Raw genomic sequence first — 21,381 nt, 5'->3', positions numbered from 1 at the left:
GTGAAGTATTTTCACACTGTGGTATTAGTACTTTCACTTAAGTAAAGAATCTGAATACTTCTTCCACCACTGGTAGTGTGAAGGATGACTTTTGGGCAGGCATTTTGGTGGAGCAGGGGGCAGGATATATTGATATACAGGGTGCCCAGCTCTTCAAGACAGCCATAGAGAGAAGAGCAGCACAGACCTCAGCAACACGATCATAACATCGAACGGACAATGATGGATTCTTACTTCAGAGGTTGGTACAATATTTAACTTGTTTTGGTTTTTACCCCAAGACAGGTTTGGTCTTTTTAATATTATTTGAAAGAATAAAAATGAATTAAATGTTTTTATTTTATGTTTATAATGTTTTATTATTATATTATATATATTTTTAATTACTCTTTGAGAACTATGTCATGAATTGAATTCCAGATTTGCATTAAAAACTGACATGATAAAATTTGAGTAGAAAAGTAGAAAAATGTTGGCCTTATGGATAAACAGTGAAAGATCTTTACTATACACTGCTATTTGGGGTGATATTAATGACACATATTTCATTTCAGATTTAATCTCATGTCAAAATGTGTCTTTATTTCAACTGTGCAGGCACCTTGTGGACGATACTCATCCTCTTCACACTGCCACACCTCACCTGCAAAACGGTCTGCCCCAGCAGCTGCCAGTGTACTTTAAATGGTGCTGTCAAGTGTGTTGGCCACACCATCACAGATATACCACAGCAGCTGCCTGTCCACATGTACCTGCTGCTGCTGAATGACACACACATGAACGTCATAAATGAGCAGAGCTTGGCGAAACAGGACCTCCTGTTGCGTTTCAGTCTGACTCACAGCCATCTACACACTATCCATCCCAGGGCCTTCCACATTGCTCCGCAGCTCAGGTCTGTCAAACTGTCGTCCAATGATCTCTCTTCCCTTCCTGCTCGGGTTTTCAGTCCACTGACAACTCTGGAGCAGCTGCATTTAGACGGGAACCAGCTGGAGACCGTGGCTCCTGATGTGTTTGAAGGACTTGTTGGACTGATGGATCTGGACCTGAGCCGGAACAAACTGAGTAGTCCTGATTCAGATTTTTTCAATGGACTGACCAACCTGTCCTTTCTGAACCTTGGCAGGAACTCCATAAAGAAGCTTCCACCGACCATCTTTCACTCCTTGACTAAACTTCGCCAGCTCATGATCTATAACAACGAGCTAGAGGTGCTAGAGGCTGGGATCTTTGATGGACTTGTCAACCTTGAGGAGCTAAAACTCCACCAAAACCAGATTAGTAGCCTTCCACCTCAGGTGTTCTGGTCACTGAGGAACCTGAAGACCCTCACCCTGTCCTCCAACCGACTTCAGGCTGTCCCAGAAAAGAGCTTCTACAACATGCCCAAGCTGAGTAAACTTACCATTTACAAGAACCCGCTATTATCTGTACCAGACCAGCTAATGGGTCACATGCCTGACATGAGAGAATTGTATCTGTATGCCACTAACCTCACCACAGTTCCTGGAAATTTGTTCGCTAACATGACTGGACTCCTGAGGCTTAACTTCCATTTAAATGACAAGCTGAATGAGTTGCCTTCAGACCTCTTCTGCTGCCTTCCCAACCTTCAGAAGCTCTCGTTGAAATACAATGACCTCCAATATCTACATCCTCAGCTGTTCTCCGGACTAAAAACACTGGGCATACTGATTCTTAATGACAATAAGCTGCAGAGCCTACCAGAAAACATCTTTCAGGGACTTGGAGAGCTTTTGTCAATTTATTTGAAGAATAACCACCTCAAGACTATCCCAGGAGATAGTTTCTTGTCAAATACGATTTTGAGGACTCTTACTCTGAGTGGTAACCCCTGGGACTGTACTTGTAGTATCAGAGGTATTGCAAAATGGATAAGACATAATGAGCATGTGGTTCTTGACAGAGAGGAGGTGCTATGTCATAGTCCAGTGTACCAACTGCTCCGTACCATTGGCTCTTTGCAAGATGAGGAGTTTAGCTTTTGTGATGCTACATCACAACGTTTTTTTCCTACACAGAGTGACTTGCATGAGCTAACAAAACCATTTCACACCATTTCAACCAGTGGACAAACATCAGTTGTTGCTTCAACAACCACACCACCCACAGCAACATCAACCACCACTCAAGGAGCTACCCAACAAGTCACCACCCCAACAACCACTCCAACTACAAAACCATCTGCCTTACACACCACAATCCTAACAACTTATCTCCAAAATCCCACCACCACCATGCCTAACGAGGAGTTTCTTCTCATTGCTAATACTCCTTCGACTCATTACATGTCACTTCCTTTCTATGACAGATTAGTGATTGAACAGGGGCCCGAGTTTGTTCACCACAACCTTCACAGGGGCTTGGTGTATGTGTGGTTTCTGCCCTCGGACACAACCTTGGCTGGGCTCCTCATGTTTTGTCACATCCTTCTAGTGGCCACAGGCTTGTTCCTCATCGTTGCTGCCATGTATTGCATGTATCGCCTCAACAAGACCATGGATGAGCTAAAGGCTGAGCGTGCGCATACTCCAGGGTAACAAAACATGTTATCAGGCCTGGTGCACAAGAGACCAGATAAAGCACAAGATAAACTGCCCTTTTCTAGAGGTTGTAATTTATAAAAGATTATCTTCAAGTGTTACTTCAGGACAGTCAGACTTAGAATAAGGGATTTAAAATATTGTGGCAAAGTTAAAGCTGAAGGTATTTTAAGATAGCAAAACATTATTGTATGATAATACAGTATTTTATATTATATAATACAGTACAGTATATAATACAGTATGTGAGCTTAAAATAATTTTTACCAAGTGTTTATTTATAATTTTATAGAATTTATGTAGAGCTGTAAGAATTGGTCGATTAAGCATTTTTCATCATCAGTCATTTTTCTAGCAAAACATTTGCTAACCCCAACTTCTCAAATGTGAAGATTTGTTGCTTTTCTTTGTCTTATATGATAGTAACTTAAATATCTTTGGGTAGGTTGTGATGGGCATTTTTCACTACTTTTTGACATTTCATGGACCAAACAATTACTCAGGAAAATATTTGGCAGCTGAGTCAATTATGAAAATAATCATTAGCATATGAAATAAAACTTCTTTCTTTGCTATCTCCTTGTCATAAGGTTACATGCTAAATGTTATGCATACTTATGTCTAACAGTATGTGTAAGTCTTCCATATTTTATGTATCAGCTTTTCCCTTATGACAGCAAAACCTATGTAGAGTGCAACGTCAAAGGGACAGTTCACACCAAAATCACAGATTATCTTGAGTAACCGGGTCATGAATTCTGAAAAGAGACATTGCTGTTGAGTTTTTTCAAATGTATTTTTTTGAGCACCACAAGCCGAGTGCCACATAGTCCCATTACATTAAAAAAATGCAGACATCTCTACGGCCGATATCTCTAAGCTTCAAAATCAAGCCAATGTAGTCAATAGTAATCACAAGTGATTTGTTTTCCTCTTGTGGTGAAAGCTTCAAACTGCATGAAGAGGACACATCACAGCTTAAAACTATTGTTTACTGTGATTTTTGAGTAATCAGTCAATACATTTCTGAAGAAATCATATTGTGTGCAAATGTCTTTCTTTTTTTCACCATGTTGGTAGATAAGAAATGCTGGTTTGTCTGTAGTTTCCTGCAGCTGAGGTATGTAAAAATGCCATGTCATGATGATGTTATTCCTGCCTCTCCCATCAGTACACTGTAATAATGAGAACCAAGACCTACAGTATCAATATCACAATGAAGATGGTTTATGGGTCATACAGTCAGGAATATCTAAATCTGTTGGTCTTATTCTTTACTATTTGGTAAAGGAAGCTCAGATGTTTGTTGCAGTTTGCCATATTTTTTATATTTCAATCAGTAACATTTAAAGTTATTTGAGTATATTTAAGAAACCTTACTGTTATGTAGCCTGGTCCAGCACTGCAGTGTGTTTTCTGGCCCACTCCTGTGATCACATAGGTGAATATATGCACCAATAAACTGATGTCTACTCATATTGTGAACTAAGTGTGCAAGGGCACCAGTTGTATTTGAGAGAATTGCTTCTATTATCATCTCTTCTCTGAGGTTCTTCACTTCCTCTTTAAATGGGAATGAGGGCGAAATGTGCATTCCCAAAATGAATCACATCTTAGATACCGGGAAGATTACACCATCTTCCCCGTAACCGCCTTCAAAACAGGAAGCTCCATCGTTCTGATTTCCCAAGGTCAGGGAGCAAAATAACTGTTGAGATAACGCTGTGATAAACAGTGCCCCTGTCATTTCACAAGCCTCCATTATGAAACAAAACCACAACAATGTGCACAGTTAGTGCACATTCCCTTTTCTGAAGTGGTTACAAGATCACTTGTAACATAACATAACTTACAATATAGCCTAGAAAAGGTTGTGTTGATAACTACACATTGTACTAATGATATCATAAAAACACTGTTCTTTGGAGGCAAAACAATAGAGAATGTTTGACTCAAAGCTTTTAAACCTTCACAAAATGACAGCGGATGCCACAAATTCCACGAGAAGTGATTGGACTTTTAAAATGAACAGCAAACAAAAGAGGATGAATTGGTGAACAGCACCCAAGTTCATTGCTATGGCAACGGGTGATTAGGCCTTTCCAGTACGCTGAGCTCACACAACAGCGGGCATACACACTCCCATACACACACGCAGACGGTGAGAGAGGATGAGCGTGCGGAGAGGAAATCATACTGCAGGGGTCACAAGGAATATTCGACCACAACAAAATCTAGTTTTAGCCAAACAGTTTGCCCAAGACAGCTACAACAACTTCATTGTAATGTGTTTCTCTTTGGTCTCCCATCTCAATGGAGCTATTTTGTCATAAAACTAAGTTTAGTCATACCTGATTTAGCTATGAAATTATTCATTTCCAAATCTTTAGGGGAAAATATACACTCATTATATTACCATGTAGGGCTGTTACTGTAACTCAGGCTTTTGTTTTTGTAAACCCATCAATCTAGTGCCATTACTACCTTCAATCTGCGACTCTTGCCAATCTAATTGCAACACTCCTGGAGCAAATTCAGTGATTTTTATCTTTTGAAAAGCTCCTCAAATGTAAAGGGATGTATAAGTATATGATAATTATGGGAGCACAGACACTAAACTATTTCTCAGGTATCCAAGTTCATATATACTTGACAAGAGAAGAGTAGTATCCACAGATTGTCATTTGTTTGTGTCTTTTTTTGTCAGAGAGAAATAAAGTAATGTATACTGCCATATTACAACTTTCTTCATCTCTATCTGTTCACCCCTGACCTTTGACCTCATGCATGAGGACATGCAATATGAACTACAGTATTATTCTTAGTAAGAAGACTTACTTACAATGAATTAGCGAACAGTTCACAGGCTAATGTGTTCACAAGCTCCTGCTCCTCAAACTAGCAGGACAAAAACAATTTCTTCTAACTCTCAAATCACAGGAAGACTTTCTCACATAAATCATGTGTCACAGGTAGCTAACATAACTGACTGATATCCTTAACTCCCTAACTGAGCTGTAACACCTCTTAACAGAAAGACTCAGAAAGACACTCACAACACAACAGTAACTATTAACTTGTCACCCAGTCTGTTACAGCATGCCCAGTTTATCAGTGATGTTATGGCCCAGTAAGGACTAATACCTGTGGAAATATCAGAAGTAAAGTTTGGAAACTATAATATGGACATTATGGGATAGAGAGGAGAAATGTCCATCTTACTAAACAGTGAATAACATGTGTGAAAACAAAGAGACTTCATGATGATTTTGTCAGTTGAAGAGGGGCTGTGGCTGTTAGTGAGTGAGTGATTTTATGAGTTAAGTCATTCATAAAACACTGGTATGACCGGTGGCAGTTATTACTGTCACTTCTATATATCTTCCAGTATCTTTACAGTAATATCCGAAAAACACCATGTTTCCAGTGTGTGTTTTGTGAGCTGCAGCAACTGTCTATATGTTAACTCCACCCTCACTATCAGTTTTTTGTGGTTTGGAGGGAGTTTGTCATGTTACAAAACAGATGGATTAACTTAGGGCACAGAATTGTTAAAAGCTGCAGAACGCTCGCTGCTCAATCTGTTTTTCACTTGATTTATTGAAGAACACAAAATTCCAAATTTTATCACTAAAGCTAAATCACACTGAATTTACATGAACCGGTTGAGAAAATCCAAACACTCAAACTCTACTTCTTAATAAAGAACATTTTCAGAGGCAATGTAATGGTTTCTGTCACACCGCTTGATTACTTAAATTATTTGGGATACAATCTGGATATTTATGATTCAGTTGTATGTACTTTATATGCACACAAACTGAAGCTCTCTGCAACAGCAACAGCCTCATCACATAATTTCATCCAGAATTATACAATACTGAAAGCTGTATTCATTTTCCTGAACATGCCTGCACAGGGGTTCATTATGGCATTAAGCATACTGATTAGAAAATTATTTATTTATGCAACACAAGTGAGACTGAATGGATGTTTGCAGGTTGTTTGGTTGTTTTTTGGATCATCTTGAAATCTGTAATCCCCCAACAGCTGAATACAGTGTTAATGTCCAAGACTGCCAAGTGCCCAAAACACCGGTTTACAAGCATACCAGGGACGTCATACCAAAGATATGTGCAGCTGATACTTAATTTTGGTCACCCACACCCAAAAAGAAGGCACATACACACAAAACAATGTCACAAACAAAAACACAAAACCAACTCCATTGTCTTTAAACAAACCAAATTCTCACCCTCCCTGTAACCCTAACCTCGAACACAAATATACCTCTTTTTCTTGGAAGAAGACAAAAAAAGAAGACATGTTTGTTGAAAACATGTGGATCCCCTAAGATGAAGCACAGATCACACATCCCATTACATGCATTCAAGCAAGCACAGACATATAAACACAAATCAGCAGAGGGCGAGGCTTTTTCTTGCTTGATCCCCCACCACCACATTTAGCAAAAAAATGTGAGCATGAGTGTGTGAGAGGAACAGAGGGGGCAGGGGGACAGCTGGGATGCTGAACAGTGCAGCTGAAGCTTTAGAAAAAGGACCTGCGGATTTCAGCTCAGGGCAAAGGAAAAAAAACTGATTGGTAAAGGGAATCTAGTGATGACAAAGAGCAGGAAAATGTGATGGTGTGAGAGTTCAGACAGTGCTGGAAACTTTCATCAGAGGATTTGTGAAGCTAAGGAGGAAGGGAGGACGCACATAAAAGATAACCACACCAACTCACTGTCTTTGTTCACTCCATCGTCAGCCACTACGGGAGGTAAGTTCTGCAAAACGGCATGCTGTCCTGGTTAAAAGAGTACTGATTGCTACTTACTTGTCACAAAGTTGTCAAGGATAATGTGGGAGGAAGGTTTCATGATGGAATTAATCAGAACTGAAATAAGATAAGGATAATGATCAATAAATTATAACAGCAATAAGATGTGTAATCAATGATACTTCTATCTTAAAAACACAACCTTCTGTACCTAATTCAACCACTAGTCTTGTTAAATAATATGTGTACTCATATGTAAACTACAATACTGCCTATAGGATTCCTATTTTGCACTTTAGTGAATGAGTAACATTTTCTGTTCGAAAATGTAGTTTATAATTGATAACTTGAGTCTTAACACTGTCAGATAAAGTGGTAATCAAAAACCTTTCATATAAAACACGAATTAACTTCTGTGGCTTGACTACTGATCTCTGGCAGTACAGTTCCCCACTTTGCTAGTTCAGTCTTTTTTTAACAGGCAAAGTGCTGATCCTTCAGCTATGGCAAGAAAAAACTCAAAGCAATTAATGGTGAACTGAAATGCTTTAGCCATTACGCTGTACTGCGGACCATTCCAGGTTGTCCCAGTCAGGAGCAGACAGTGGTTTTGGTTGGACTAGAATGTTATAATGTACACCAGAGAGGAAACATGGTTTAGCTGTCAGGTTTTGTTCAAACAGGGACATTATTAAATTCATACTTGTGAGGAGTCAGAACAGTTCTCAGTGATTTTGTCTAGAAGCAGTGATGCTTGAATGTGTCTGAAAACTACTAAAACTTCTTAAATCCATTGTTCTTGACTGTGTTTTTTTAATGTTGTGAAATTTTCCACTGCAACATTAACAAGGAAATGGGACATCAATGGAAAGTTAACTTTTAGTTGTCTGTATTTGTGTAATCAGAAACACATCCCTGACTTAAATGTGAACTCTGACTTTTCACATTCACAGCAGAAAAGGGAAGTGGCGATAGTAATGAAACCAGTGGGTATTGCCCCATAAAACCTCATTTAAACAATTAAGAAGGAAAGTCATAGTTATCGATAGTAGCAGTAAAAGTAAGGAGCACTGGTAAAGTAGGAGTACTGGTAGGGTTGGGAATAAAGAATAATGTGTTTTAAAATAGCACAGTAATAGCGTTTTACTAACAATGGAAACAGTACTTTCTCTCTCACAGCAGGGACCCAGCACCCCATGCCTTGAATAAAAGCAGACATAAGTACAAAATGTATCGAAAATGGGAACAGTTATGATGCACCAGGATGTATTTTATGACCCTCTATCTTTGATGTAAAGAAAGAAAGAAATAAATAAATAAATAAATAAATAAATAAATAAATAAATAAATAAGAAAGAAAGAAAGAAAGAAAGAAAGAAAGAAAGAAAGAAAGAAAGAAAGAAAGAAAGAAAGAAAGAAAGAAAGAAAGAAAGAAAGAAAGAAAGAAAGTAAATCAATGTGGCTGAGCTCATTTGAGGGACATACTGGTCTCTTTAGAAAGTTACTTCCTCAGAAAGACTCTTTCTGCACCCTAATACACCTCAGCCACTGAGAAACAACTCATGCTTGCCAACCTTAAGTTGCAGAACTTTAAATGGATTTGTATGGAGAAGCAGGTCATTACGTTGGCACAGCTTTGTGTTTGGAGCTTCCTGTGCCATTACAAACAGTGAGCACAGTCTCTACCACAGCTTCAAACATGTGCAGGCAGTCTGTCATGTTGAGATGTACTGTAGACACAACACAGAAATCATTTCCATTTTCAACGAGGATATACTTGTATACTCGTATACTAGTTTGGGGATTTATTTCTAAAAACATTCCGCAGCAAACTTCTGAAGCATATCTGAGCTCCAAAGTTGCTGTTGAACACAACTCTTGAATAAATGGCTTTAATGCCAAAAGGCTGCTAAGCATGGTGATTTATCAGCCAATTCTATTGACAATGCTTACGAGCAACATTCTTAGCCACAGACAACACTGGATCAATTTATGCAAATGTCTTCTTTTTGGTTAAAACAAGAATGCTGAGGCTGCAACATGTAGGGACTGTTACTAATTACAGTTGCCTTCAGTATAACTGCCTTATTATGGTGATGATTTAAAGTGTAGCCCTTTGTGGCTGTTCTCTCAGTGAGAGGAGAAACCAGACCACAGTCTCTTTTTTACTGTCCTGAAACTAACAACTATTGTACATAAACTCTCAAAGAGTAGTGCAGTGAAGTAAAAACACAACAAATGCAAAAATGCTCCAGATGAGTTTAATTAATGTTTACAGTGGAGCAGTTAAGTTTCCTTCATGTGCAAGAGTAGAGCCTATTATAGTAATACAAAGACAACAATAATTTCAAATAGGAATTACTTTTTAGAGCAGCAAACATTTATATTATGTGGTCAATTTCAGTGTTTTATCTCTATTGTTTTCAGTTCCTGCCACCTTGGTGGTATTTTTGGTGAGTCTTATGGTCAGTCAGCTTTTAGACAGAGGTAGTGACATCAACCTATGCAAAGCTCTGCACTGACCTAAAGGTTACTCCAGTGATTTAGTATTGCACTTCCATAAAATTGGGGGACTTAGAAGACAGATTTGAAAAAGAATAGACAAAATTAAAGCAGCAGAGGCTAACTTAACTTGACTTTTAGTCCCTTCTATGGGTCAAACTGCGAAAACAATGAACTTCCTAAATTTCCCATAATGGTAAAACTAGATAGCATATTTTGTAGTCCCCAAGCCCAAAATTACAATTAAGTAATGAAATTTGAGTTCATAACTAAACTTGACTGTAAAATTTCTTGTGTTCTAGAGAAAAAATGGACCTGCCCCCTACCCTTCACGTGCTCCTGATTCTCTGTTCTCTCAACGCTGTTGTTTGGGCATGTCCAGATGGGTGCAAATGTCAAGGAACCAAAATCATCTGCAGTGGCCTCTCAGACTTCCCCACAACTGTGCCCTCATCTACCACCACCCTCTACTTCTCCAATTGCAGTATCTACTTTCTGAAACCAGAGGATCTGACTGATTTCTCTAATGCCCTTGGCATCTTTGTGATTAAAGACACTGATCTGAGGGAAGTGCGCCCTGGCACATTTGATTCCACTCCGAACATAGGTGCCTTAGGGTTTACTGGCACCAAACTGCAAGATCTCCCTGAAGCCTTGTTCCAAAATCTTCAGAAGCTTGAGTCTCTGAATCTGAAGAGCAACAGTCTCTTGGTACTCCGCCCTAACTGGTTTGCTCCGTTGACGGATCTGAAACTCCTTGATCTTAGTAAGAACCTATTCACTTCTGTACCTGTAGAAACTTTTCACCCTCTTGCTGAGCTGCAGTACCTTTACCTTTCTGGAAACAATATCAGTCAATTACCCAGAGAGACATTCAAGGGTCTTTCTAAGCTGAAAACCTTACGGCTTAACAAAAACTCACTACAGGAACTCCCAATTGGCAGTTTGGATGACCTTGGAAACCTGGAGGAACTATCCCTACATGACAATCGAATCACTCATCTCCACCATGACCTGTTCTCCAAGACTTTGAAACTCCAGAAGCTGTTCCTCTCCCACAACAGGCTCACATCTCTTCCACAAGGAATCTTCTTAAACCTGCCCCTCCTTTCCCAGATCTCCTTGTATGAAAACCAGCTGGAGAGTCTGGGACCAGGGGTGTTTGGGCCTATGGCCCTGCAGGAGTTGTGGCTTTATGACAACAAGCTCAGCCGCGTGGAGGATAACACATTCATGAACCTGACTCAGTTGCGTCTCCTGGTGCTCAGTCGCAACCAGATCAACTATGTATCCACCAGGGCCTTTAGTGGTTTGGAGCAGCTGGGAGAGGTATCACTTCACACCAATCTGCTCACAACGCTGAAAGCTGGGACTTTCCAAGGTCTGCCCCGTCTGGTCAACATTTCCTTGGAGCACAACTTCATCAGCTCCCTCCCTATGGGTTTTCTCCGGGGCCTGAGCCACTTGGGACAAATAGACCTGCAAAATAACTCCTTTTCCAACCTGCCACAGGACAGTCTAGATGCCCTCACTGTAGCAAAGGAAGTACTCCTGCAGCAGAACCCCTGGAGGTGTGACAAGGATATTCTGCCACTTAGGGACTGGCTGAGACAGCACCCATCGAAGGCCAACCAAACTCTTGTGGTCTGTGAAACACCACTGAATGGTGAGGTGATTGCTCTGCTGACAGATGAGAACTTGATGCCTCTTAGCTCTACTGAGGAGCCTGTGTTGACCTCAACAGAAAAGAGGAGGAAACCCCATACCCCTCCAACCAGACGAAGCACCTCCTCACCTGCTGTGAAGACCACCCCCGCCTCAGAGCACGAGGAGGTCACCAGCGGTGGACAAGGGGAAAAGGGAACGGTTTCTAATGATACTTCAATCATCCTCATTGCCGTTGCAGTACTGTGCACTGTCATCATCAGCACTGTCATCATCAGCTGTTTGTGCTGGAGGAACAACAAGAGAGGCAGGGGAAATATAGGCCGCAGAAATAAGAACTCTGTGCTGTAGACTAGACCACCCAACATCATCAACCCAAGAACTTTTAAAGCCAAGGGAAACTGCTCACTGATTACTGTGGTTTACTCGGAAAATATGGAGCCTAGAGTTGATTTTAGAGCCTCAAAGGCAATAGAAATAACCATGTCATCTCCATTCAGACATACTGTACAAGCTAGAACAAACAAGTCAACGTTTTAATTCATTAGCTTTCAGTATTTAATGATCAAATTTACCAGCCCGTATTCCTTTCATGTGTCATGTAAAAAGAGTATGGACACCGTATGTACTAACTGAAAAAACACCCATCTTGCCATCTTGTGTGACATTTTGGTGAATGTAACCTCAGATGCACTGAAACAGTGTACTTCTTTTAGTAAAATTAAGATTGCATTCAGTATTTTCTTCAAACTATTTTCCATTTTTCAGTACTAATAATTGCAGTTTCACAATGACTTTCTGTGCTAACAACAATGCATTTAGGAGACAGTTGCAAAATGGCTGTCCATGTAAAATGAAATGTCAATTTGACTCCACTGTAACACAATTCATCCTATGGTAGCTCCACTTACAATGCAAAATTCTACTATACATTGAATAAATGCACTACTTTTAGTGGGATCAATCTTACATTGTCTTAATCCTTTACTGATCTAAGTGGTATTACATGCAAACTTCATCTCCTTGAATCTGATAGCAAGTTATCCTTTATCTACACATTATTCACGACTGTAGAGGAGGATAAAACTCCACTTAAATGCATGTGAGAAGGAACTCACACACAAATAAAGGTTAAGCTATAAAAATAGGAAGCAGTATTACACTGGCAAACCGTATCATACATCAGATGAAAAGAAAAAAAGAAGAAAAAATACTTTAGCACATCTAAAAGTATTGAGATTTTGTTATTTATACAGCATGTTATGGGCTATATTATGATGATCCTACTGTGATCAATAAATAGTCAGTAGACACAGGATTTTTAATCACCAAAATGTTTCTGATTATGTTGATTGTGCCAATTCAGTTTGTGGAATGTCCAGAAGAACAAAACAAAGTCCAGACTACATTTAAAAGTCGTCACGGTGAAGGGAAGGAGGCACAGCATAATACTGTACCACAAACTGTTGGGGTGATGGTGTACATGTAGCACTGGTAATAACTTTGGCCACTTATCTAGCTTATGTCTACAGTACTTTCCACTCGATTAAATCAATAATATATGAAAGACTGCCATCTAATGGAAAGAAGTCAGAATAATGTTTGAAACCTTTGGCTAAAATCCAAAAATTTCACCCTTTACCGCAATTACAGATACCAGACAAAACAAATGAGTCACAAGTGTTGTAATGTATGTCTAATTGTTGCCTGATAATAACAATGTTCTAGTAAGGAAGTTAAAACAAAACATAATCAACAAACTGGAGATAATTGCTAAGTGAAATGGAGGAAAATCATGGATATTTTTTTGTTTTTACTTTTTTCGGCTTTTCCTAATGTGGGAACATGCACATTTTTCAAAATGACAAAATGTTTACATATCATAGAGTATGTTAAAGTTTAGAGTATGTGCATGAATGATAAATATTCAAGCTTTTAAAAAACATCTGTTGGTTATGCTACTGTCCTGGGTGAATAACCTAACATACAGAACACATTAGATGGTAGGTATTGCTTAGAGTCAGTGGTGAGAATCCATCAAATTTAAAATTAACATTCAAATAATTTATATGCAGTGATAGCAGAAGACATTGTTTTGAAAACTACTTTAATTTAGAATATTCAGAATTTAAAACAAAGAGTTTGTGAATGTTGTTAAAATGTCAGTGAAAATAAAAAATAAGAATAAATATACTTATTTTATAATATTGGAGCAGCATGCTGCAGAGCAGTGCAGTAACTGGCTGAAACATTAAAAACCTTCCGTCCTTACTCTTATCTCAAGCTGCAGAAGTGTGTTACACCACGCCTCTCATGGGATGCAACACACTCGACGCCTGCTGGCAAACACTGATACACAAGATAACTAATGAGATTCAGCTTGTTTTTGTCTTCTCACTGCTGTAACAACTTGTTTCATCCTGGGACGGGAAATAATCAGGTAGGCAGATGTTTTTTTTGGCATTTGACTGTAACAGCACATAGATTTAATGATAACTTGACATAGTAAAGCTTTTTATAATTTTACTGACACTTGACCACTCATATATTATCACAAGAAAGAGAAAAAAATAATATATTAAACATCGTAGAAAAGGTTTCAGTCGTAGTCATCTGGACACTGTTTTCAGAATCAAGACGTTTCGGCTCCCATCCGGAAGTCATTCTCAATTGTGAAAAAAACTGGAAACTGGAAATTTAAGCTAATCTGAGTTACATAAGCCCTGCCCTCAGGAGGGAATCTGCCTGAGTATCTGTTAATAGCTAGTTTCACCTGAACCTGACCTAATAGTTTCAAGATGGCCCAGTGATCAGTAATCAGGCCTATTGTTCTCTGGCTGCATCTACTTCATCACTGTTAAGTGCCTGATTAGCATGTGATAGGCGTGACCAAGGTGATAATACACTCTGATAGACTTTGGGCAGATTAAATCTCAGACCACCATTTCTGTTCAAAAAAGGGGTTCTCTTTCTTCACAAAAATGGCTTCCTTGACGCCCCGTTCAAACCAACTCTTCTCTCTACCAAGAATCTTCACCTCGCTGTCTTCAAATGTGTGGTTTGTAGCTTTTAAATGCAAATGCACGGCGCTCTGTAATCCTGAGTTAGCGTGTCGTCTGTGCTGATAAAGTCTTTTGTGAAGTGGCTGTTTGGTTTCGCCTATGTACCGTTCTTTGCAGTTTTCCTCACTGCACTGAATGGAGTAGACAACATTGCTCTGTTTTTGTGTGGGTAACTTGTCCTTAGGGTGAACGAGTTTCTGTCTTAAAGTGTTGCCTGGTTTAAAGAAGACAGGAACATCGTGCTGTCTAAAGATCCTTTGTAGTTTTTCAGACAGTCCAGATACATAAGGAATGGAGACACCGTTCCTTCTCGGTTCAGTTACACTTTTGTCCTGTTTTTTGGCTCTTTTAACTTTGTTGATAGCCCAAGTAGGATAACCACAGGCTGAGAGTGCATTCTGGACATGCCTTTCCTCTTTCTTCTTACCCTCTGAGCCTGTGGGCACTTCTTTGGCTCTGTGTTGTAATGTCCGGATTACACCCAGCTTGTGCTGTAGTGGATGATGTGAGTCAAAGAGCAGGTATTGATCCGTATGTGTAGGTTTCCTGTACACTTCTATCTGGAGCTTTCCATCCTCTCCTCTGAGAGTAGAACAATCAAGAAAGGCCAAGCGGTTCTCTTTTGCATCCTCACGCGTGAACTTGATGTTGGGGTCCACTGTATTAATATGCTCTGAGAACGCTTCCAAGTCTTGTTTCTTGATTTTCACAAAGGTGTCATCCACGTAACGGTACCAATGACTTGGTGGTGTGCCCGGAAACGAGGATAATGCCTTCTTCTCAAACTGTTCCATGTACAGGTTGGCCACAATGGGAGAGACCGGAGAGCCCATAGCACAGCCGTGAATCTGTCTGTAGAAGTGTCCCCGGAATTGGAAGTAGGTTGTGTTGAGACAGATGTCTAATAGTTTACATATGTGTTCAGGTGTAAGCTTGGTCCTTTGCTGCAAGGTGGAGTCCTCCTGCAGTCTTCTCATCACCGCTGTCACTGCTTCTGAGGTTGGGATGCAAGTGAACAAGGACACTACATCATAAGAAACCATAATGTCATCTGGGTCCAACTGGAGATGTTTCACTCTGTCCACAAATTTCTGTGTGTTTTCCACATGATGTACTGTGTTCCCCACCAACGGAGCCAAGATTGTAGTCAAATGTTTGGCTATGTTGTATGTGATGGAATCTGTGCTGCACACGATGGGTCTGAGTGGAACATTCTCTTTGTGAATTTTGGGAAGGCCATAGATGCAGGGAATGGCCTCCCCAGGGTATAGTCTGTAGTACAGAGGCCTGTCTATACTCAGGCAGATTCCCTCCTGAGGGCAGGGTTTATGTAACTCAGATTAGCTTAAATTTCCAGTTCCCGTCCAATTTTTTTCACAATTGAGAATGACTTCCGGATGGGAGCCGAAACGTCTTGATTCTGAAAACAGTGTCCAGATGACTACGACTGAAACCTTTTCTACGATAGAACACTCCTGGACGAATGAGGGACTACACCGTCATATATTAAACACCTTCTAAACTGAATACAAGGTCTAAATTGAATCTACTCAATTTTAAAAGTTATACATTATCGCATTTCTTTTCTTTTTATAGTGGATGAGCATGTCAAGAGGCCAAATCATCGTTCTTTTTCTGTCTTTATTGTTTGAGTCTTCATTGACTCAAATCAAACAATGTGAATTGGAGACAGACTGCCCCAAAGAGAACCAAAATGTTTTTAGTTCATCTACGACAGAAATCCCTCGCCTCCTGAAACCAGGTGTGACAGAGGTTTTCTTTGTGGCTAGCCAGATTAAAACAATCCCCAAAGAAGCCTTTGTTGAAAACCCCCAGCTTGAAAAGGTGGAGTTCATGAACACTAATACGACATCTGTTGAGCCAGGAGCTTTTGAAGGTTTGGTACACCTCAAGCATATTGAAATCTCCAGCACTCCATTAACGTCAATCCCAGTGGGAGTCTTTAAAGACCTCAGCAACTTGGAGAAGATTATACTAAAGCTTAACAAGCTCCGTAGTCTGGAGAAGGGCTTGTTTGACGGCCTTAAAAAACTAAGAGAGCTCCTGTTACATGGGAACGTCATCGAATTGATTGAAGACGGGACCTTTGATGGTCTTGAGAACCTTATATTGCTCCATTTAGCTAAAAACAATCTCTCTGCTGTATCTGCCGACTGGTTCTCAAACCTAAGCAAACTGCAGACTCTCCGGCTTTACGAGAATCAGCTGACCACCATTCCTGAAGAGATTTTCCAGAATTTGCCAAACTTGAAGGAAATTGGCTTGCAGGGAAACAAAATAGCAGAATTGTCACCAAATCTTTTTCCACATAAAGACAAACTAAATACGTTACTTTTGGATAGTAATCTTCTGACTGGTTTACCGCAAGAATTTTTCGTTGGTTTCCCTCATCTTAAAAAACTGACCCTACAGAAGAATAAACTGACAAGTCTACCACCAGTGCTTTTTGGAGAAATGCCTAAATTGACTGAGTTAAGCCTCAGTCAAAACAATCTCAGCACTCTTCCTAAAAGAATAATCAGCTCTCTGAAGAAACTCAAGAAGCTAGATTTGTCTAAAAATCAGTTTGTCACCTTGCATGCTGAGTACTTTGAAGGCCCTGAGAAGCTCACAGAGCTGAATCTACTGAACAACAAGATACATTTGCTGGATGCAGATGTGTTTGAAAAGATACAATCACTGACCACACTCAAGCTAGCTCACAACGACCTCCAGACGCTTCCTGAGAATATTTTTCAGCCTTTAACAAAACTCAAAAAACTTTACATCAATGACAACCCTTGGCACTGTGACTGTAATCTGATACATCTTCACCTCTGGATAAAGGCAAACTCTGACACAATTGTGTCTTCCGTGGTCTGTGAGTATCCAGAAAATCTAAAAGGGCAGGAAATCAAATCATTAACAGAGGATCAATTTATTTGCCCCACCCTTCCCCCCACAACCACTCTCTTGACCACCACTGCTACCACAACAGCTCCGACAACTACCACGATACTCTCAGCGACAGAACCAACAACCTCCACCCTTACTACTACACCTCTTCCAACAACACCAACCACCACTTTGCCAACCACCATTATGCCTCCAATAACCACCACACCCACCACTATACTCGCAACCACAGAACCAATCACCACCATCCTTACTACCACAACTCCAACAACCACTTTTCCAACTATCACTGTCTCCACCACACCACTAGCCACAACCACCACAACAATACCAACAACCACAACTCTGCCAACAACTGCACCCACAACCACTATAAGCACAACTATAGCCACCACAGCCATGACCACGATAACAACAACTGCACCCACAACCAGTATAACAACTGCACTCACAACCACTATAAGCACAGCTATAGCCACCACAGCCATGACCACGATAACAACAACTGCACCCACAACCACGACCATGATAACAACAACTGCATCCACAACCAGTATAACAACCACACCCACAACCACTATAAGCACAGCTATAGCCCCCACAGCCATGACCACGATAATAACAACTGCACCCATAACAACTGCGCTCACCACAACAACTACACCCACAACCACGTTAACAACAAATACACCCACAACCACAACAAGTATGCCTACAACCACTATGACCACAACTACAGCTACAACAGCTACCATCCTCAGGACTACCCAACCAACCACCACCCAAATGCCTCCTCCACAAACCACTCCAGTGGTCTTAGCCTGTCCCATGGAGCCAGTCACTCAGGAGCCATCACCTTCCTTCACGTATCAGTACAGAAACAAAGTTCAGCGATGCAAATTTCAGATGATGATCTACACCGCATTGCTGGTGGCGGAGATCACCTGTACACTGGTGTTGGCTAAGTTCACCCTGTCTCTTTACCATCTGCTGCAGCGCAGGGAGAGGATGTACTACAGTGTCAAACTCACCCGCTTCTCCTACAGGAGAGAGATCATCCTCAGGCCTCTACGAGAGGCAGAGACTCACAGACTTTAAACAACAGCACTTTAGAGAAAGCTCACTTGTTTGATGCCAGTGATGGTAAATGAACAGATCAGCAGCCATTTGAACTGTCAAAGGATCCTTAAGTAAATATGTCGAAACCCTATTTACTCATATAATGGCTAACATTTTAAAGTGGTTATAATCAATATTTTTATAACAATGTATCAAATGACTATGTGAAAACAATGTGAAAGGGGTCACTCGTAGTGATGAACCTGCAGAGAATTATAACCCGAATCTGCAGCTCCACTCAGCTTTACTGAGCTTTATAGTGAGTTTCAGCTCATTGGTTAGCTGTCCGACATGAATCCATACATATGTGGAAGATCTTAAATTGTATATTTTGATGGAGCTATGCAGGGACTATAACTCTTCTTACATCTGCATTAACTGTTTTTTGGTCACTTGGGGGCAGCAGAAACAAGCTGTGAACACATTGACATATTATCACCTTATAAAGTTGATACAAACTTGTTAGCAAACAATTGCATATTTACACATCCTGGAGATACAGAGCAACTTTAGCATTCCTTCGGACTCATTTTTCTGTCCACCTGATGAATGTAAGTCCAATATTCACTCTCCTTGTAGCTTTGTTTTCAGTCTCTACCAACTCCTGAGGGAAATATCTGACTCTTTAGCTGCTAAATGCTCCACTATGTTCACCAGATTTTGTCTGCCTGGTGCATCGGAAAACAACGCTATGAGAGCGGTGAGAGTGAACCAAAACAGTAAAGTTGAGGGGCGTAAAACCAAATCATTGAGCTAAAAGACACTTTAATGCATTGTTAATATAAAAATACTGATAATAGCAACTTTAAATAAAAATGCTATATGAAATATTAATAAAAGTAATGCTATACATTCCTAATATCATCAAGTTGCTGATCACATGCTTTAGCAGGTTGTACATACCCTGTAGAAATTTCGCATCTGGGATGTTTACTTTTTTGCAGGATGGATGGAGGAGGATTTTGTAAAGGATTTCTGAAAAATGAATTTTTGGAAGCATAATAATGTTATAAACATAATGCATTGTACAATGATTAAAAATGTCCTCCTGGAAATCGGTTTGTCTTGTTAATGACTGAAATCTGGCACCTGGCCACAACAGACTCACTCTTAACAGCAGGGGGAGCTTAGGAAACTTTAACTAACATAATCTGTATGTCTGCATTTAGATGACATCCTAGAGACTGAACAAAATGTATGGGCTTGTTTCTTCTGCACAAGTTACAGTAAGTATTACAGCTTTATTTTTTGTTCATCAGTGGTTTTCTATTAAAGTAGTAATCTTAAGATGTGACTCACTAAAAACCGAAATTATAGTTAATTTTTTCCCCAAGTTCAATATGGATCTTTACAGCAAAATAAATTCAGGTCATAAATTCATGAAGTGGCAGAGTGGAAAACACTGAGCAGGGGTCTGGGACTAGGATTTGTGTTTGGAAGGGTCGTCTGCCTGATAACTAAAGGTTAAATACATAAATTAGGCCTTTTATTAGACAATAGCATATTCATTAACCCAGTGTTGTGAGAGATAATAACAGAATTAAAAACAAAAATGTATCTTAGTAGATATTGTTTACCTGCTGTCTGCCCTTAAAATATGGTATAGCAGAATAATGACTATGACACTGAACAGTAACTATGAGGTTAAGTGCCAACCTGTAATTTAAGGGTTTTTACATATACATCCAATGAAGTCTGTAAATGTGCTTATGAGTCTCTACTCTGCCCACATCCCAGACTGCCTTAAAACTCCAAGTCAGCCCTTTAACCTCCTACTTGAATAGATTATGAATAGAGCCACAACAATGAAAAACACATCACTATGCTCACACTTATGGACTGTATACCACAGAATAACTGCAAACACTGCAAACTGAACTAAGGCCATATCTTTCCTTTGAATTTTGTTCAAAATGCCACAATTTTTATGATTTACATGATTTTTGTTGGTATTGCAATTTGAGCAATTTAGTTTTTATATTACTATTATTATCAGCATTATTGTTATGGATTGTTAATTAAAAAACGTTCCTTTCCCTCATTGTGATCTCTTATCCTCTTGATTTATTATATTGTTTACTTCATTTTTAGGTGGGGTTATATATTTGTGTTTTTACTCATATTAGTTGTTCATATTGTGGCCAACTAGGGTTCCCTCTCAGAAGAACTCTTACAGCTAAAATTGTAGTTCTGCAATGTGTTTAATTAGCCTCTCAGGCCAAAGCATCTGCACAGTGATAGATTATGTTTGTATTTCCATCTGAAAGACTGTCAAACCCTCAGTCTAAACATTTTTGCCCCCAATATCGACTGAAATAATATTATTAATATTAATATAATATTGTTATACCTGGTTTCTGTGCCCAGTTTTACCGTGAGTTCTGTTTTGGATTCTTTGTCTCCCTTGGACCGTGTCTGGATTTTGAACTTTGCCTGCTCCCTATTGGATTGTTTATCCTCATTGGACTCACTTCCCTGTTTCCTCTACTGACAGCCAGTAACCCATTCCCTATTTCCTGGACCTATATCTGCCTATTTTCCTGTTATCTGTTTAGTTACCTGTCTGCTTACCAGTCTGTCTGTACCTGCCTGTAACCCACATCACCCCCATTAAACACTGTAGTCATCCTCATACTGCTTCCTGGTATTCTGCATTTGGGTCGACATACCACTACACAGTATACGACAAGATGAAATGTAGGAACAGTGGGAACACCATAGGACAAAATGTCAAAAACAATAATACTAGTAATGCTGCAGAAACATGT

The 21,381-nt window shown here is 39.8% G+C and overlaps 2 protein-coding genes across 2 annotated transcripts; both read left to right on the top strand.

Annotated features, from left to right (window-relative positions):
- Positions 1-12,476, top strand: LOC122877911. The gene is made up of 4 exons (XM_044200103.1): positions 1-241; positions 598-2,560; positions 7,299-7,349; positions 10,154-12,476. The coding sequence occupies exons 1-4, from the start codon at positions 220-222 to the stop codon at positions 11,865-11,867; spliced, it is 3,750 nt and encodes a 1,249-aa protein (XP_044056038.1). The 5' UTR covers positions 1-219; the 3' UTR covers positions 11,868-12,476.
- A 1,324-nt stretch (positions 12,477-13,800) lies between these two features.
- Positions 13,801-19,668, top strand: LOC122877199 (carboxypeptidase N subunit 2). The gene is made up of 2 exons (XM_044198363.1): positions 13,801-13,956; positions 16,175-19,668. The coding sequence occupies exons 1-2, from the start codon at positions 13,885-13,887 to the stop codon at positions 18,590-18,592; spliced, it is 2,490 nt and encodes an 829-aa protein (XP_044054298.1). The 5' UTR covers positions 13,801-13,884; the 3' UTR covers positions 18,593-19,668.
- The last annotated feature ends 1,713 nt before the right edge of the window (positions 19,669-21,381 follow it).

This window comes from Siniperca chuatsi, linkage group LG6 (genome assembly GCF_020085105.1).
Source record: "Siniperca chuatsi isolate FFG_IHB_CAS linkage group LG6, ASM2008510v1, whole genome shotgun sequence".
NCBI classification, from domain to species: domain Eukaryota; kingdom Metazoa; phylum Chordata; class Actinopteri; order Centrarchiformes; family Sinipercidae; genus Siniperca; species Siniperca chuatsi.
The sequence above is the reverse complement of the archived record's forward strand: the minus strand, read 5'-3'. Positions and strand labels throughout refer to the sequence as shown.

Coding starts and splice junctions, on each gene's coding strand:
- LOC122877911 (XM_044200103.1), top strand. CDS start 220: ATGATGGATTCTTACTTCAGAG. Junction 242..597: donor GATGGATTCTTACTTCAGAG/GTTGGTACAATA, acceptor TCAACTGTGCAG/GCACCTTGTGGACGATACTC. Junction 2,561..7,298: donor GAGCGTGCGCATACTCCAGG/GTAACAAAACAT, acceptor ACATAAAAGATA/ACCACACCAACTCACTGTCT.
- LOC122877199 (XM_044198363.1), top strand. CDS start 13,885: ATGAGATTCAGCTTGTTTTTGTCTTCTCACTGCTGTAACAACTTGTTT. Junction 13,957..16,174: donor CTGGGACGGGAAATAATCAG/GTAGGCAGATGT, acceptor TTCTTTTTATAG/TGGATGAGCATGTCAAGAGG.